Source organism: Ceratotherium simum, chromosome 10, assembly GCF_057802395.1.
Source record: "Ceratotherium simum simum isolate JZ-2026a chromosome 10, ASM5780239v1, whole genome shotgun sequence".
NCBI classification, from domain to species: Eukaryota; Metazoa; Chordata; class Mammalia; order Perissodactyla; family Rhinocerotidae; genus Ceratotherium; species Ceratotherium simum.
Window position 1 is genome coordinate 46,249,599 of NC_141909.1, and position 15,993 is coordinate 46,265,591.

Sequence of the window (15,993 nt, forward strand, 5' to 3'; positions counted from 1 at the left end):
TATTAGACTGCAAAGTGCCTAAATGTCTACTAGTTTGCCTCATTAAAGGCGCTAGAATGAATTTCAATCTCGTCATCCTAACACCTTTCTAGACAAAAACCCCAAGCTAACAGGCAATTCTGAAATATCAAAAAGAAAACTAAAAATTTGTAGCATATCTCATAAAATATCAAACATGTAAAGAAATAATCAGGACCTAGGACAAACTTATACTAACTTAACAAACTTCTGAAAATAATTTCTTTTTTTTTTTTTTTTTTTAAAGATTTTATTTATTCAGTTTTTCCCCCCAAAGCCCCAGTAGATAGTTGTACGTCATAGGTTCACATCTTTCTAGTTGCTGTACGTGGGACTCGGCCTCGCGTTGGACGGAGAAGTGGTGCCTCGGGGCGCTCCCGGGATCCGAACCCGGGCCGCCAGCATCAGAGCGCGCGCACTTAACCGCTAAGCCACGGGGCCGGCCCTGAAAATAATTTCTATTAACATTGCTTTGAGGGAGAACATTTCAAAGCCCCTATGGAAATAGTCTGTTGTCCCAAGCAAAGAAATTTTACCAACATATTTCAAAATCTACATCTAACTGAATACAAACATATTCAGTTTGTATTGTGTACGTGTTTGTACTCAGTTAGAAGTTAATATCAATTAATAAAGAAAGCTTTGTGTAACAGGTTATTTCTTACATTTCTGTAGAGATTACATTTTTTCATAAAACTTTTTTTAAATTTCACATTTATTTCAGAAATAATTTTCAACTCTACAAAAAGGTCAAATAAATTTCATGTTCCTTAAGAACACAAAAACAATACGATGAAAGATACTAAGACTAATCAAGATGAAACTCACATTCATTCCACAAGCATTTAAATGTCTACTGTGTACCTCACATCCTGCTAAACGCTAGGAATACTACAGAAATATGAAAAGATTCAATCATTGCCTTACAGGAGCTTACAAAATAATAAGGCATCAATCAAACTATTTAAACTAATTAATTATGCTTAATGCTTCATATTAGGTATTTTACAAAATCCACCTTTATTAATTTCCAAACTTGTGAAGGTTCTGCTTAAGAATTTAGTAAAATGAAAATTTTTTTCTTTACATCTTCATTTAACATCCATGACAGATTGTCTTCTGAAAAGCTGAAATTAAATTTTATTTGTATTTTATATTTAGAGGAGTTTGGGGGGAATAAAAAAAGGGACCTTCAGATATCTAAATTTATAAAGAATGTTTTAAAAATTGCTCTGAGTCTCTAACATCAGAAAGTCAATAAATTAATATGACCTAATCAAATAATCTTGTCAGAGAACTCAAAGATAGATCCATCTTCTCTTTTTAATAAAGTCAATGATTTCATAATGCATTCCAATGCTTGTTGCCCGCTCTGGCAGCTCCTTAGAGGCTAATTCTCCTTTTAAAATGCTGAAATTCCTCAGTGATTGCACCTAGCCTCTTCTTACTCAAATCCTGGTCTTTAAATCATAGATCAGTGCTGTCTAACAGAAATATAATGCAAGCTACATATGTAATTTTAAATTTTCTAGTAGCTGCATTTTAAAAAGAGAAACAGGTGAAATTAATCTAATAATACATTTTAGCACAATATATTGAAAATATTAGTTCGATATGTAAACAATATAAAAATTAACGAGAGATTTACAGTCCTTTTTGTACTAAGTCTTCCAAACTCAGTGTCTATTTTACATTTATGGCACATCTGAATTTGGACTAGACACATTTCAAGTGTTCAGTAGCCACATGGGGCTAATGTCTACCAAACTGGACAGTGCAACCTTAGCTGATCTCCTCCATGCACAGCTTCAATCATCAGCTATATCCAATTGACTTCAAATTTATATCTCTAAACCAGACTTCTCTTCTGAGTGCAAGATTAGTGTTTTCTAATGCCTGACATCTTATTTTAGATGCCTCAAAGGTACTTGACACTCAAATAATGTCCAACTTCGATTCATGATCCACCCCTCAAAAATGTGGTCCTCTTCTAATAGTCCCTATCTATATTGTTGTAATCAATTTGGGTATACAGCCAAAAACCTAGAAATCAGCCCCATAACACCTCCTTCTCTCTCACTCTCATATGAATCCATCAAAAAGTTCTGTCCATTTCACCTCCTAAATATCTCTCAACTCAATCTACTGCTCTTCGTCTCAACCATCACACTCCATTCATCTACTCCTGCCCAGCTCTGATGCATTTTCGTCAATGCAAGGATATCTCAAAACTTAACTGCGATGTTGTCCCTACTTCAACCCTCCCATCCCCTGATAAGACTTTTATTTCCCCCAGAATAAAAACAAAACTTACCATGGCCTAGACGCCTGAACTGCATGATCTAGCCCTTGAGCATCTCCCAGCCCCATTTCACTACACTGCCTTTCTGTCTTGTCTTCCACCCATCCTGTCCTTCAGATCTTTGTACCCACCATGCTTCCTACTGCCATATGCCTTTCGCATATGCTGCTTCCCCTTTACTTAGTCTATTTAATTCCCACTCATCCTCCAGATACGAGGGAAGCATTCTCTGACCACCAGGAAGACACCAGATTTCCCTTTTACAAGCTCTTAAGGAAACATGTCCCTTCTCTTCTTTAGCATATTTTACAGATGCAGTATGTTTAAATATGTAATTAACAGCTTTCTCCCCATAGGAATACATCTGATTGTACTAAGGAAAGTGCCTGCCACAAGATGTTCAATGATTATTTGTTGAATGAGTGCATCAATGAATCTGCCTTGTTTTTTTCCTAGACAAAGACCAGACACCATATTATGAGATGGCACACACAATGTACCCTGCCTATACATGAATAGTTCTAGAAAGTCTGCCAGACTTCCCCAGTCTAGGTTAACTACTCTCAACAATACCCTGCAAGTAAAATACCAATGTATAATAAACATGTTTACATTCTGCCTGTCTTGTACATCATCCCAACAACAAACACAGTACCTGTGTACAAGAGGCATAAATATTTAATACGTGTATTTCAGAGCCCACATTACTGTATAGGGTTATATATTTCTCTGCATTATAACTGACTTATTGTTGTAAAGACATCATTCCTTCACTTTCAGTAGCACTATACTACAGAAAGTGCCTGTCACCATAAAATAACTTGTTGAATAGCTATGAGGTTCCCAACAGGATGAGGGATGAGGGCAGCTATATGTCTCTACTGTAAAGGCTGTAAAACTGTAATATGTGTGAGAAGCACTCACATATGCACACAGACTCACGCCCATCGAGTAGGGGTGTGAAACGTATAGGGGTTACAGTACTAAGATACATGTAAGCTCTGTCCACCCCTGTAGCATGACGTGGTTCTTTCCTTGTTCTCTACATTACCAATGTGCTTCTACTCAGCTATCAGTATATTTGATTTGACACCCTTGTTAATACTTTACATTATCACCACACATTTCTGGCTCCCTCTTCTCTGCTTTTCTTTGTCATTCTATGACCTCACAAATGTTTCTCAATTTTTACATGAAAATTTTTGCATTGCTGGGAGTGCAGTCTGCTTCTAAAAATCATCTGGAGGTAAAGTGTTCTTCAGCTACTCTAGACCCTACACCTTTCAAAAAATCAGAATTTCTAGATAGATGGGACTTATGTGTAACATGATAAGTCAAAATGCCAATATTATTCTTTTGTCAAAAAGAGAAAGCATAAGCCAAAAATGTTGATATAGTTATATTTTTATGGTTCTTAAAATGTTACTATGCAATTTTTACTTGATTTAACAAATATGTGAAAGGAGAAAATTATTTTCACCTTGCTGAGGTAGCAAGTTTCTTTTTATACCCCCTTTATGCTTGAGGCAGTCAAGTCTACAGGCAGTTGAAACTAGATTTATAGGTTATTCACCAAAAAAGCACTGCAAACAGCACCTTGCAACCTGAAAACTTGCACAGTTTATCAGAATATCCAGTCATTTTTAGCAGTTTACAATATCAATAGAAGCAGCCAGGCAATACATAACATATTTTGAGAGAGAAAATCAAGGAGGCTTATTACCTTTGAACATTATAATTTCACAAACAATATAAATCAAAGACATAGTTACAAATGCTCATTAAAAAAACAGGAAATATTTCAAAATAGAAGGATGTCTCCAATAAGCTCCCCTGAAAGTCAAATATAAAGCAATTGGTTTCTTCTAGTGTTCTTCAGCATGATCTATTATTCTGTTTCATCTAAAAAGTATTTTAACGGTTCTGATCCTTTCCACAGGAGTGTACCAAGAGTATACTTATACCAAAGTGGTAATGATAAAGTATTTTATAATTCCAAACAATAAAAAAATCCTGCATTTAATATACAACCTTATAAAGAACTAACAATATTTTTTACAAATATACCTATGCCTAAGAGTTATGCTGGAATAATATGAGGGGACAAAAATTCTGATACCCTTTGCATAAACTCTTATTGTATGACTATTACCAATAGTGTATTATCTGAAGGGATAGTTATACTGATGATGCTGCAAAGATTGTTTCTCACTTGAAGATTAAGATCATTCACCAGCAGTCTCCGGGGGAATAGCTGTGTCTCTCACAAAACTGAAACCAAACAAACATGAAAGGTGCAGGGATGAGCTGCAGAACAGGAATCTGACTTTCTCGGTCTTGATCATCAATGTATTTGAGAGGAAGCTTCTACGTGATGGGATGTGAAAAGAAGCTCTCCATCTGTAAACAGGCCAAAAGCCAGGAATTATAAATTCCAGCAAAATGTCCTGAAGATATTGCACCTCTTTGGAGTAGCTACCTCAAGGCAACATGTGGAATAGGGCAGGCCCCTCAAGACAAGAGAACAATAATCACTTTATAATCCAGACTGCCATTGTGCTGCTTATTTTCTCTATTTATCCTATGGTTGTTCTCCTCTAGTATTAAATTTTGATAAAGGCTTTTATAAGCTGTAGTCTTTCTTAGTTGTTCAAAGGTGAAACAAAGGGAATGGAGTTTGGTATACACTTGGGTCAGTGGATGCCAGCATGGTGGTAGCACCAGTAATCAAAGAAAGATAACCCCAAAAGGGATGGTGAAATTCAAAGGGGAAAGGTAAGAAGGGGACATTTGTGTTCATCCTCTTTTTTCCCTCCAAACCTGCCCTCCCCTCAAAAAAACAAAAACAAAAACCCCAGAGCACCACCTGGTTAAACTTTGAATGTCAGAAACCTGGGGTTTCTAAGAAAACACATTTTTTCAGAAAGAAATGGAAACCCACTATTTCTGATGCTACCTTATCGTAACTTCAACTCAAAACTGCTGGGTAAGGCATATATAGTATATATGTATACTATATATACATATATAAAAATATATAGTATAGTGCCTTACCTTTTCAAATAATCTTAGACTTCAAAAAATAGAGAATTAATCAGTTTTTCTGATAACCTTAATCAACAATTAGGTGAGCCACTGAAAGGTAAAGGTTCTTTGATTCCAATACCATCACTCCTAGAATAAGCACCTCATCTTTCCCAAAGAAGAAAGTAAATTTACATATCACAAAATGCTTTAATCCAATTTTCAATTTTAAGATGTGTTATTTTTGATCAACAATTTAAATTGGAAGTGGTCACCATGGCTTCCACCATGGTGGAAATGAGTACTGAACCTTTTGTCTGGACGTTTGGGCTCTCTTCTTGGTTCTGCCACTTATAATTCAGAGCAAATTGTTGATACTCTCTGTGCTTCAGTGTCCTCATCTGCAAACTGAGGGAGTTAAACTATAAAATCACTAATTCTCTGGAAAATATCTTTTCAAAAACACAAACACAGCTGATTATGTTCCTCTAACATGTTTCTATTAAAAAAAAGTTTCAAAAGGTTGATATTTCTATTAAAAAAAATTCAAAAGCTTCAAAAGTTAGTAGAAATACACAACTCGCCCTTAGGGGAAACGTCCAAAGAGAAAAAACAAAAAAGGCAGACAGTGAAATGAATCTGTGATCTAGACAAATCTAGAGTCAAATTTCTTCTCTCAGTGATTTCACGCATATAATTATTACAAAGAACCAACAAAACATTTAGTGCATTACTTAAACATAACCACTATACTGTAGAAATCCCTGAAACTTTTAAGTTCAAATCAGCAAAACCTAATGTTTTCTGTGCTACTGGCCACGGGGTAAAAAAAATTATTGTAAAGTCTGCCAGGGTGGCTACTGTTGAAGTGGTATTTTAAAATATTGACTAGGGGGAGGAGGAGAGGTTCTAATGAAGATCACAGACTTAAGAGAAAAAAATGCACTCAAAACAATAAAATAAATTGGAATAACAGATCAGTCTATACAGATAATCTGTACCCCCTGAGGATCAGATTTTCAGAAACATAAGCTTTTCAGTCCTAACTATTTCCCTAACCTACTATTTTAGGTAAAGCTGATAGAACAGATTTAATAATAGTTCAGGAGTTGTAGCATCTATTTCTTTTTAGGTCCTACAAGTAATTAAGTGAATAGACTGAATACTAAGAAAAATGGTTTTGTTAGTGACAATAATAGAGAATTCCAAGAGTTAGAGGAAACTCAGAATGTCAGAACTGAATTGAGTTGGTCAAAGCTGCTCTATGGTCAAAAATTCTTTGAGATTCTGTATTTTAACATAGCGAGTCTCTACTTAAATAAAAGATCTAATACAGGTCACCTGAAAGCCTAGGACATCCTCTTGTCTTCTTTGGCACAAGTCTAGTCTTTTTAAGACCCATCAGGAATTACATGAAACTCCCAAACTCCTAGAAAGACAGTCTTATCAGCCCCACAGATTACTCCTGCCTTGACGAGTCTCTGCCATACAAAAACAGCACAGTTTGGTGGAATACAGAAACATATAGGGGGACGGCGGGGTGGCGCAAGGGGTTAAGTGCTAACGCTCCACTGCGACGGCCCGGGGGTTCCCGGTTCGGATCCCGGGCGCTCACCGACGCACCGCTTGGCAAGCCATGCTGTGGCGGCGTCCCATATAAAGTGGAGGAAGATGGGCACGGATGGTAGCCCAGGACCAGTCTTCCTCAGCAAAAAGAGGAGGATTGGCAGATGTTAGCTCAGGGCCGTTCTTCCTCACAAAAAAAAAAAAAAAGAAACATATAAACAGATAACTTACAACACAAAGTCACAAATGTTACAGTACAACATTGCTGGGGATTTATAACAAAAAAAGCAGGGAGGAACTCTATCTAAGCTTAGGTAAAGGCCCTGGCTAGGGAATTCTGATTGGCAGGGGCATTCCAAGGTCAACTATGTCAAACTTTCCTGAGAATTTACAATGTAGTGCTGCTCCCTGGCACCACAGATATACAGAAAAATAAGACACAGCTCCCCACCCCTTAAGGAGCTTAGAGTCCAAAGAACAATTTAGTTTGTGTTTGGAATCAAAATAACGAGACTAGCCTTTCTAAAGGAGGCAGAGCCATGCTGGAAAGCAGTAAAAGACTAAGTTTGTAAATGAAATCTTATTACTAGTTTGAAGAACTAAGGCTCAATCTAATGAAGAATCGGAAAAAGCTCAAATAGAAGAGTGATCCAAGATTATTCAAGACAACCTCATGAGGTAAGGAAACTGAAGGTAGAGATTCCAGTTAAAAGAACAAAAATAAAACTGAATAGGCAAGTTCCTAACTCTACAGTTTGTTACACTAATGGTGTTCTATGCGAAAACTGTTGGAACAATAATGCATTAACAGTTAAAAGCACCAGATTTGAACCAGTCCCCCCTGCACTCACCATTCAACTCCAGCACTTTCTAGCTATATCATTTTGGGAAAGTTACTAAAAAGTTTTCTGCCTCAGTCTCCTCAACTGTAAAATGGGGTGCCTACAGAACCAGGAGCAGCTTCTTCAAAACACAGGTGTTATTATATCACTCTACTCAAAAACTTTATTTACAAAATCAGATCCACATCTTTTAGGCACTTGTAGCTTCCACAATCAGTCCCCAACATTTCTGGCCTTAATCCTCATTGGACACCCTCCTACTTCCACGAACCATAAGGATCTACTGTCAGTTCTGAAAACCAGTAAGGATTTTCCTACTTCTGTGCCTCATCTCCAGCGGCTGTGTCTAGAAGGCCTTTTACTCACCATCTTTCAAAGCCCACTCCCCTAGGAAATTGACTCTCCTTCCCCTCCAATTCCATAGCACATTTGCCTGCTCCTCTGTCCAGTTTACCATTTTCCCTGTTTTTGTGTTTGCTCTCTTAATGCCTCCCTCTCCTCTCTTTTCACTAAGACAGTGAACCTTCAGAGAGCAGAGCCAAATCTTTTTCACCCCTCTTCCCACCTCTCATCTCAGACTGTGCCTACACAGGCCTGGAAAAGCTTACTAACGAGCTGTTTGGAACCGTCATGGCCGCAGTTCCAGAAACTGCTTCATTTCGCCTAATTTTTTTATTGCTTTCAGATCCTGAAATCTTGACATGAAACGTCTTCAAACACCAGAGCACTGCCATCCTTTCAAGAAAAGTTCTACGGAGCACCCACACGAGCTCACAATGCGGTCACTCTGGGCTTCAGAAGTCGTGTACGTGCCACGGAGGGCAGCTCCCGCCGGTCCGGACCGGACTCCGCAACGAAGAGACAGAGGCGGCGGCCCGGGCGGCAGCACGGCCCGGCTCAGGCCTGCCCTCAACTTCCCGAGGGCCCGCGGGCTCCGGCCGCGCTCGTCCCTCTGCGCCGGACGTCGCTCTCCAGCCCTCGCCTCCCTCGTCCCGCCGGGGCATCACCCCGGAGCGGCGCGGACGACGCTGCAGGTCCTCCCGGGCGGCTCGGCTCGGGCCTGGGCCGCCCTGCCTGCCCTGCCCGCGGTGCCCGGCCTCTCCCGGGCCCGCCGCCCGGGGCCCAGGCCGCGCCGCCGCCGCCCTGAGCGGAGCGGGGGGACTCGCTCGGCCCCGCGTGGCGCCGGGGGCGGAGCCGGCCCGGAGGGCCTGGGGAGAGAGAGAGGCCGGGGGCGGGCGGCGGCCTCCGCCTACCCCGACACGCACCCCACCGCCCCCAGCCCCAACCCTCCTTGGGGCCCCGGCCCGCGCCCGCGGCCGGGCGGCCGGCGGGACTCGCCACTTACCAACCCGCTTGGGACAACGCCGCGCCGGGGACCTCGGCCATGGTCGCTGCTTAGGCCGGGGGTGGTGGGGGGCTGGGGTGGGGGTGGGGGGGAGGCCTCCTACTTGAGACCAAAAAAAAAAAAAAAAAAAAGAAAGAAAAAAAAAAAACTCCTCTGGTCGGCTCTGCAACTGGGCATGCTCAGTGCGGCCGGCGCTTCCGCGTGCGGGTTCCGCTCGCCGCGTTTTCCGAGCGGCCGCAGGGGCAGGCCTGGCGTGGGGCTGGGAGGCGGCGGCGCGCGAGGGGGTGGCCGCGGAAGGGCGCTGGGCCCTGGAGGTCGGAGTTCAGTGTGTTAGCAGGGACCACGAGCCTTGGCCTGCCCAGCGAAGGCTGGCTGTTTTCTGTTTGGGTCACTTTTCTGAGTTGCACACCTTGGAAACGAGTGGGGAGGTTCTTTGTAGAGCAGAAAGTAACGTCCGCGTTGTCAGCGCCGACAGGCGGTCACCGCAGAGAGGGCAGGATAACGTCGAGTTGAGGCGGTCGGGGCGGTTGCGGGCAAGCGCTTCCAGTATGGCGCTAAAAAGGCCACGTTTCCGGCAGTAAAACTCAAAGGTAAGGTGTCCCCAGCCCACTCTGCATAGTAGGAAAGTGTACTTTCTTGTAAGGACTCGCTCCATTCACCCCGCTTTTCGATGCGCGCTGACGCAAAGAAAAGAATGCAGTCATATTTTTTGGAGTCTCCACAGGCAAATCGGATTGTCCAGGTCGAACGCCACAAAGAAAGTGAATGGGCAACCCAAGAAAACCCGCACCTAAGGGACGTGGGAAAATCGGAAAGTTGTGTCAGTGCTTGTTATTCTTGTCGGTGTCCCACTGGCCCCTCCCTGCCCCAGCGCAGCCCTGTGACGTTGGTACGGTCACTACCAGACGTGTCCCCCATCACCCTCATGCCCGTGCCCTTCTTAAGCTCTCAGGAGGGCTGAAGCTTAGGGGCGGGTCCCCGAGTGGGCATGCGCGGCGGCGTCGCCGAGCGGCGCGGGGGGGGGGGGACGCTCTAGCGCGATTGGGCAGCTGAGCCCCACAGTAGCCAATCAGCGAGGAGCAGGAGGAAGGGCCGCGCGCCGGGGAGACTCTAAAAGGTTGCCCCACCCTCCAAGGTCTTTCACCTTTGCGGTGCCCGGGAAAAAGACGTTTTCAAGTGGCTCTGGTCCCAGCTGCCAAGTCCCGGGGAGAGATTGTTAAGTTAAACCCCATCACTGGTGTTGCTTCATCTGACGCAGTCATCACAAACGCAGACTTAGAGCAGAGACTGCGGAACTGGGCAGAGCTCTCCTGAGACTAGGGAGTAAATTGACACTTACAGAAAGAAGGGGATAATTGCCCTGGGTGGAGCTAAAATTGCTTAGTACAGATTTTTCTCATTTTGACTGGGGCATCCCGTTTGGGCTTCCCGAAAGTCATAGTTCTAAAATGTCATTGCTTTGCTTAGCTCCTGAAATATGTTTTCAAGCACTTATGCAATCAGAAATAACTCCATCCTATTCCCTACAATTTGTAGTAATATACTATGTTTAAGCCATATATATGCTACAAGTATATTGCAATTTATAGGCACCAGTCATCATATCCAGGAGTCAGGAAAAGATTTACCATTCTGAAAGTAAATAGGTGACTCAAAATTAAATTGCTAATAACTTTTATTCGTTGTTAAATAGAAACTTCTGTTACCAATTATTTACATTGTGCAATTAGTGTAGCTTGTTAACAATGAAAATATGTAGTATCAATCAGAATTCTTCACTGGTTAAATGTGAAGGCTTTACGTATTTGTTCTCATATGCAGTGTAATACAATAAGAAATTACCATTGTATGGTGCTTACAATAACCTTAATAAAACGCTCCACAAAACACTAAATTCCCTTACTTTAAAGAGTGGGTTGAGGACTCCCACTGGAGAAATTTGGGACAATATGAGCATCAAAAAGAATAATTACAATAATTGAATAAAAACTTGGATAAAGAAAATGCATGAGTTCGGAGTGCCACTAAAAGTAAACAAATAAAAGGAGGGAGGATGAAAACTTTTCTTTCAGAGGAATACTAGAGAATAAGTGTACAACAATAAAATTAGAAAAATCACCATTTTCCAAATCAGTCAGTTGATTCAGGCAAAGTTCATCAGAGGATGCTAAAAATCACTGGGTGAATGACTGTAGGAGTACAGGATCTTCATGTGGTCTCAAAGTATCAAGCCATAACCTACTTATTACAAAAGAGAAAACATACCTTTACCTTAAAAAAAAATCACTGCCTTAAACAAGTGACCAAAACTAGAATCACTAATAATGGGATAATCTGACATTATGTGCTTACTGATGTAATACAATTAGAAATATACAATATCATCTAAGAAGTGTTCTTGCCAAAATTGTTTAACCTGAATTTAAGCAAGCTTCTAGACAGTGGTTCCCAACCAGGTGGTAGATCCCCACCCCACTCCCCACCTCCTGCCCTCCTGGGCACATTTAACATTGTTTGGAGACATTTTTGTTTGTCATAACCTGGCAGGGGGTGCGTGGGAGGGTTGTTACTGCATCTAATGGGTAGAGGCCAGGGATGCTGTTAAACATTCTGCAAGGCGCAGGACAGGCTCCCCCAAGTGAGAATTATCTGGCACAAAATGTCAATAGTGCAAAGGTTGAGAAGCTGTGGTCTAGATATAAGCACAAATATAAAGGATATATAGGGGATATTGGAACAAGGTAAAAGTGAAGAAACTGCAGATAAATCCAAAACGTGGCATGTTCTATAAGAAACCTGGCCTGAACTGTTCAAATGAGCCAATGTAACTTTTTTTAAAAAAGGAAAATTCTTCCAGATTAAACAGATTTGAGAGAAATGACAATAAAATGCAATCCTGGATCTTTTAAAAAAAAAAAAGAGAGATTTTTGTGGTATTGTCCCTAATCTTGGAAATTTTATGCCACAGCATTTATGGCTGAAGAGTTGTGGTATCTACAACTTATTTTCAAATGATTCAGAAAATATATATATTATATATGCAAAATATATCCAACAAATATATATACAAATGTATATATGTATATGTAAGAAAGAGGGAAAGAAAGTAAATGTGGCAAAATGTTAAACATGAGTGAATCTAATTGGAGGGTCCAGGTGCTCATTATATATATTTTTTAAATTTTCTGTAAGTTTGAAACTTTCAAAATAAAAATTTAAGGAAAAAAATATGGATGATACTAATTTCTTTCACATCAGAATTTTTAATTGGAATTTTGTCCTGTATAGATCAGTTAGTGCCATTGAAAATGGTAGCAGCTGACTAGATGAAAAAATGGATTTCCACTTTAATAAGATAAATCATTGATTTACAGTAAATGTAAAGTCTACAGTGAGCTAAAATTTGGGGGAAATCCCAAGAATAACAAGAGCTTTGTTAGGTATAAGAGGAAAAAAAGGAACAGTTAGATTTATTTTATTTCTTTATTGGACTCAATGGTATAAATTAACAGAAGACTGAGAATCCATTCACTTCTATTTTGCCCCTATCATTTCAGTGAAGGAAACTGTTCTGGGACTGAAAAAGGATAGAAGACCATGAATAAGTAGGAATAGAAATCACAGTAAAAAGTGAGATTATAAGAGTACCAAGCCCCTCTGAAGCACATTAAATCTTTTGACCTTAAGCCATTTACATCCCAGAGAATACTAAAATAATCAGTGAATGACTTGGATGAGCCAATGCCAAGAAGACCCAAAGAACTGCTGAGCTCATCAGGAAATGTGCTAGAAGCCTGGAAATAGGCAAAATATTTTCGGTTTTAAGAAAGAGAAAAGAGTCTTTTCAACAAATGATGCTGGGACAACTAGATATCCACATGCAAAAGAATACAGTTGGACCCGTTCCTCACATCATATACAAAAATTAACTCAAAATAAAATACAGATTTAAATGTAAGAGCTAAAAATATAATACTCCTAGAAGAAAATGTAGAAGTAAATCTTCATGAGCTTGGGTTAGACAATAGGTATGACATCCAAAGCACAAGTGAAAAAAGAAAAATTAGATAAATTGGACTTCAAAATTTAAAACTTTTGTGCTTCAAAGGACACCATCAAGACAGTGAAAGACAATCTACAGAATGGGAAAAAATAGAGGTTTCAAGAATATATATATAGATAGAGGTATCAAGAATATATAAAGATCTACAACTCAATAATAAAAAGACAACTCAGTTAAAATATGGGCAAAGCATTTGAATAGACATTTCTCCAAAGAAGATATACAGGTGGCCAATGAGTAATGAAAAGATGCTCAACATCATTAGTCATTAGGGAAATGCAAATCAAAAGCACAATGAGATACTTCACATCCACTAGAATGGCTATAGTTAAAAAGATGGACAAAAACAAGTGTTGGAGAGGATGTGGAGAAATTGGAACCTTCGTACATTGTCGGTGGGAATGTAAAGTCGTGGAACCACTTTGGAAAACAGTTTGGCAGTTCCTCAAAAAGTTAAACAGAGTTACCATATGACTCAGCAATTCTACTCCTAGATGTATACTCAAGAGAAATGGAAATATGTCCACACAAACATTTGTGTGTGGATGTTCGTAGCAGCAGCATTATTCATAATAGTCAAAAAGTGGAAACAATCTAAATGTCCATCAACTAATGAATAGATAAATAAAAGGAATGGAGTTCCACAAACTAAAGACTAGGGAATTTGCTGTTAACCCATTAGTCATGATTCTAGAACTTAGGATTTAGGAGTTGAATTTTTACTAGGAAGAGGACTTGAAATAGCTGACCTCTAAAGATTGTTTGACTCCTAGAATTCTATGATTCTAAATCATGTCAGGTGAACCTCATTTCCCTTTTAAAAAAAAGTTTCTTAACTAGTAAGTACAAGAAATAGGGTGTGGCCATCAGGATAGAGTAGGTTATACCATGACAATAAACAACCACAAAATATTAGTGGCATTTAGTCAAAAATGTTTATATTTCTTTCATGTTTTAGTGCAGCGTGGATATCTGGACAGTAGGGAGGAATCGTAGTGGTTATCCTCACTCCAGGACCCTGATAAAGCACTGAAGGATCTCTGGATCCAATGTTCCAACCATCTGGAACATTGCTGATCAAAGGAGTAGAGGAAAAGAAGGCTCTGGAGGATCTCACACTGGAAATTAAATGCTCTGCCACGACTGGATATATGACAACAGAGGACATCAATCATCAGGTGCCAGAAAGTGAAGAGCCAGAAATATTCAATGAGCAAAATTAATGGCTATGGTAGCCAATGATGTGCCAGTATTATTTGTAATAACAAAGCCCTGAAGATAACCAAAATGTCCATCAATGGGGGAATATTTTAGTAAGTTATAATAGGTACTATGTACACATTACCAAAAAAATGAAGTAGATCACTATGTACTGACTAGGATATATTAGTCAGATATATATGTGTAATAAGAGGATACAAGCAAGTTTTAATATGATAAATTACTACAAATAATTAAGAAAAAGGAAAAAATCCCAATAGAAAAATGGGCAAAGTATGTGAGTAGGCAATATACAAAAATATAAGTAGTCAATAAATATGTGAAAATGTTTAACCATATCAATAATTACAAAAATAAAAATTAAAACAATGAGATAGCAATAAAATTTCGTTTTCACCTAAACCAATGGCAAAAACTAGTAGACAATATCAAATGTCAGCAAGGATATGGGGACATTGATTCTTTAATACACTGCTCACAGGAGTGAAGTCATCACTTTGGAGAGTATTTTAGCATATCTAGCAATACTGAAAATGTACATACCTTATGATCGAGCATTTTCAGTTTTAATACTTATTCTAGAAAAAGATGTTCATTGATGCACTGTTTAAAATAGAAAACTGAAAACAACTCCAATATCCAACTGGAGAGAAATGGGTTTTAAAAAAAGGTGGTATATTCATAAAATAGAGTGCTCCATGTCAGTTTAAAGGAATACGGTAGACCTCTCAATAGATTAGATTGGGTGGATCTCAACAAGGCCAAGCTAAAGGGAAAAAAAAAAAAAAAGAAAGCAGCTTGATAATCATACACAGATTATTATTACATTATGTGAAATTTTAAAAGCACATACTAAAATGTATATATATATTCTAATAGAGCTCTCTGCAATGATGGAAGTGTTAGATATCTTTACTGTCCAATATAGTAGTCACTAGCCCACATGTGGCTACTGAACACTTGAAATATGGCTAGTGCAAAGGCAGAAATGATTTTTAAAATTTTAATTTAAATAACCACATTGGCTAGTGGCTACATACTAAACAGCAGAGATATATTTATGTCTGGATGTATAGATGCATACATATGTATGTAGAGGTAAAAAAAAAATAGATTTGAGGGAAGCATAACAAACTCAGAATACTGGTTGAAGTGTGGAAAAGGGAATGGGCCTGGCAGTAGTTGCCAAAGAGGATTTTTTGCTTTTATCAGTAAAGTTTATTTCTTTAAAAAAAGAATAGAAGCAACTATGACAATGTATTAATTAGTGTTCCTTGGGCAGTAAGAATATGGATGATTTTATATTATTTATACTTTCATTACCTTTTAAATATCTCAAAAAAGCAAGTTGTAACACTGTTATATGATATTTTATAATAGTATACTTTTACTTTCTACAGTATATTGTTATATTGTTACTATAATCAAAATATAATCAATATGAAAAAAACAAGGAAGAAATAAAAGGAGAAAAGAGGGCAAAGAAAGCACTATTATAGTGACCTTCAGAAATTTGAAAGACTCTCATGTAGAAGGAAATTTAGACTTGTTCTTGTCAGTCCCAGAGGATAGTCCTAAGGACTAAAGAGGAGAAGATTTCAGCTTAATATAA

At 39.2% G+C, this 15,993-nt stretch overlaps 1 protein-coding gene and 1 long non-coding RNA gene across 10 annotated transcripts in view; one reads left to right on the forward strand and one right to left on the reverse strand.

Moving 5' to 3' along the window:
* Positions 1–9,220, reverse strand: part of TDRD3 (tudor domain containing 3) — a 173,907-nt gene extending 164,687 nt beyond the window's left edge. For all 6 annotated transcript variants that reach the window (XM_087436000.1, XM_087436003.1, XM_087435998.1 and 3 more), the window contains exon 1: positions 9,098–9,220. In XM_087436000.1, the coding sequence (XP_087292126.1) occupies positions 9,098–9,138 (41 nt within the window). In that variant the 5' untranslated portion in view covers positions 9,139–9,220. The remainder of the gene's footprint in view (positions 1–9,097) is intronic.
* A 34-nt stretch (positions 9,221–9,254) lies between these two features.
* The window catches only part of LOC147916106 (uncharacterized), a 99,965-nt gene continuing 93,226 nt past the window's right edge, over positions 9,255–15,993 (forward strand). For all 4 annotated transcript variants that reach the window (XR_015553405.1, XR_015553406.1, XR_015553408.1 and 1 more), the window contains exon 1: positions 9,255–9,687. This is a non-coding gene — a long non-coding RNA (uncharacterized LOC147916106). The remainder of the gene's footprint in view (positions 9,688–15,993) is intronic.